This window comes from Ochlerotatus camptorhynchus, unplaced genomic scaffold, assembly GCF_037179485.1.
Source record: "Ochlerotatus camptorhynchus isolate MF236.1 unplaced genomic scaffold, CSIRO-AGI_Acam_v1.1 ptg000457l, whole genome shotgun sequence".
Lineage (NCBI taxonomy): Eukaryota > Metazoa > Arthropoda > Insecta > Diptera > Culicidae > Ochlerotatus > Ochlerotatus camptorhynchus.
In genome coordinates this window covers 3,407,362-3,410,949 of record NW_027040943.1, presented here as the reverse complement: position 1 = coordinate 3,410,949, position 3,588 = coordinate 3,407,362, and the positions used below count along the sequence as shown (strand labels likewise).

General features: G+C 37.6%; 1 protein-coding gene across 1 annotated transcript; it reads left to right on the top strand.

The window, feature by feature from the left end:
- LOC135712093 (chymotrypsin-1-like) lies at window positions 1-960 on the top strand. Its single transcript, XM_065235070.1, has 3 exons — window positions 1-94; window positions 154-719; window positions 778-960. Exons 1-3 carry the CDS (start codon window positions 46-48, stop codon window positions 958-960), a joined length of 798 nt encoding a protein of 265 aa, XP_065091142.1. The 5' UTR covers window positions 1-45.
- The last annotated feature ends 2,628 nt before the right edge of the window (window positions 961-3,588 follow it).

Genomic DNA, 3,588 nt, shown 5'->3' with positions numbered 1-3,588 from the left:
GTGTATTTTAAAGGTTTGTAGATTAATATACAAAACCTATTAAGAATGATACTTCAGATCATTTGGCTCACGGTGGTTTTGCTTGCAATTGATGGTTAGTTATTATAAATGTATTATTTTTTACAACTAAAATAATTAAAATTAAATCAACAGCTGCTCCACGCAACCATAAAATCGTCAACGGAACGGATGCATCCATAAAGGATTACCCATTTATGATTTCATTGCGTAATTCACACGGGGGACATACCTGTGGTGGAAGTATACTGACAAATCATTGGATTCTCACCGCAGCCCATTGCGTGCACGAAACTATGACTCCGGATCTTTCAACGGTTCAAGTCGGCCAAACGGAGATATCCAGACCAGTAGACGAAACCGTTTACGATATTGAACTAGTTGTCATACATCCTGGATATGATCCGTTCAACAGTTTCGTGAATGATATTGCAGTGTTCAAGTTGAAACGTCCTTTACTGTTTGGGGAATCAGTTCAACCAGTTCATCTGCCTCGACCATGCTTTGAGGTACCGGAATCGGTTCCAGCAGTTACACTGATTGGGTGGGGCTTAAATGAAGATGAAGTTGCTCCAACCATACTGCAACGGGTGGATTATTACGTTGTACCGAATACAGTGTGCGATCAAATTCATGACAGTACCATTTTCCCGGAACAAATCTGTGCAGCCTATCCGGGTGGCGGGAAAGGACAGTGCAATGTAAGTTATTGGCTGTGAGGCAACTAACTATTCATCTATTTAACGTTTTACGTTTAAGGGTGATTCTGGAGGCCCACTGCTACACAATGGTGTTCAAGTAGGAATCGTCTCGTGGAGTATTAAACCTTGCACTATTGCACCGTATCCTGGTATTCTGACCAAAGTATCACATTTCATCGATTTTATTTATCAACACACTGATTTTGTTACGCCATATGTTCACGTTCCAGAATGTTCTTAAATTGAAATTTGAATAAAATATCTCCTTCTTATACTAAAAAATCGACTTTTTCTTATTTTCTGAACGAGACATAAAAACCGGGGTTAGACAAAACAAGGTGCTCCCTCCCATCAGCTAGATGCATGGAAAAGTATCCATTGCTCCAAAAAGCAGTCAGTTCTCAGGTGTATGTATCCTTTTTATGGGCAAATATTTTAACCTACATATAACTAACTGTTATCCACAAACATAAAAGTGGATATGTGCACTTTTTCGAGAGATGTTGCTTTCACACTGAAAACGAATCTTACTCAGAGAGTGAGTAACTTTTACTCATTCGTATGAATAAATTTCTTACTACGCTTTTAGAAATATCTCCATAACATTGAGTAAAAGTTACTCATAACTGAGTAAAAGTAGCTCACTCTCTGGGTTAGTTTCGATTGCAGTGTGCACATATCCAGTTTTATGTTTGTGGATAATCGTTATTTATATGTAGGTTGAAAGATTTGCCCATAATGCACCTAAGAACTGAGTACATTTTGGGGAGATGGATACTTTTGCATGGGTACAAAATTTACTTATAGTTAGTAGTGACTCGATTCTAGCGTGCAAATAAACACAAAAGCGGAAGCTAAGGAACGTTTACCCTAATCTGAGAAGCGTTTACTAAGTTCTTAAGTATAGTTTTTGCTTGTTTGTTCCCAAACTGAGGGAAAGTTAATTCAATTTGTAGTTGGGCTCTATGGCCGTGTACGATGCCTAATTACTTCGGTGAATCTTTATTTGCAGTTTATCTACATAGCGAAGCTTTATCCATGAAAAGACGGGTTTATTTATTTTTACATAGATAGCGCTGGGGCAAAGCTTTAAATCGCAAAATGCGCATGCGCACGTCTTATCAAGACACAGTAAAAGTTTGGCGTGATATTTCACCGCTTGACCAAATATGTTATCTACAGGGCCGATAAGACTAACTCAGAGAGAGCGTCACTTCAACTCAGATGAAAGAGAAATTTCCTAGCCTAGGTTACCTAGAGCTGAGTTTTTTTTTTTCATTTTAGCAGAAGTGACCCTCGCTCTCTAAATTAATTTCATTGGCCATGATCTGTTATTTTTTAAATCCATTTATTTGTCAAGACTCAATTGCGTAAGCGTCGCAGAGCCGTAGAACAAGATTTCTTATGACATGATTTTCCGACTACGAGTTTCGGCTTTGCAGTCTGGCGAGTGGCAAGTTCAAACGTATAGCCTTTTTAATGCACCACCAATGTAGAGTGCGCCAGCCGAGTTCGATAGAATACGTCAACCAAACCGTTTGTTTACATCTTGCCAATTTCCATCAGTAATTTTCTCATTTTACGATTTTTCATAGATCTGAACTGATTTGTACCTAAACTATTCACACATAAGATATCGGGAAGATCAGAACCACTAAGGCACTATTCTAATTTTCCATTTTTCTCAACAAACATATTCCTGAACACCAGCAGAATTCATGCAAAAATGATACAGAACCAAATTTTTCAACTGTAGATCAAGTTTTGGAGCTTCTCAGATGAGTCAATTTATCAGCAAAAGTAAAAAAGTGTTCCGCTTCCTATGTTTTAAGGCAAGCAAAATATTCAGCAAAATACTTGACGTTCTCCTATTCACCATCAAAGTTTGATACGATCGCTTGGTTTATATTTTAAAAATGCGTATACTGACAGTTATAGCAACCGGTCCGCACTAATGTTTATTTCATTTACCATGGCGACGTAATTTGTGATAAGCCCCGGTCCCTTTCAAATTGTATCATTATTTATGTACGGCCTTTAATTTGAAATGACGTTTCACCTTCATCTAGTGATGGCCGATTTTCATTCGAATAATCGATTAATCGATTAACGAACCGACAAGTAAAATATTTGTAATCGGTTACATCATGCTGATATAAGCATTAACTTCCCCAGAGGATCATCACCCATCGTTTCAAACATATGCTGCACTCTCATTGGTGGAAAAATGACAGCACAGTGAACAAAAAATAATCGATTAGATGTTAATCGAATAATTTAAAAAATGAGACATCTCTGATTTTGGTGTGATTGTTTTGATAACAAAGAGCGCAAAATTTCATATCTACCTAGGGGGCAGCACAACCACAAAATTACCTTGCATACGGGGGTATTCATTTGATGAAAGGGACCTTGAAAGAGGACACTAAAATTAAAAGTTTTTCTTCCAACTGTTTCATCTTAGTATTCTTCTTTGGTTATAGCGAGAAACGATTTAATCAAATAACATCCACAACCAAAATCGAAAAAAAAACAGATGGGACAACCCAAGCGAATCACTCAGGTTCTATTAAAAAGGCGTATCCTTTTCTAATTTTTTTGCCGACACTTCAACTAAGAGAACTTCCTTGAAGTATGGAAGCCTCTAGTAGTTGTGGTTTTTGAGATATTTAAATTTAAAAAAAAATAAGACAGGTGCGAAAAGTTCTCGGAGTTCAATATTTGTCTTCAAGTGTGGCAATTCGGGAATAGCTCTCAACCGACTGCGCGTAATGGAGTTAGAGCAACCGGTGAACACTCGTGTTTATTTCAGTTACCGTGGGTACGTAATTTGTGATTAGCCCCAGTCGCTTTCAAATTGCATCATTAT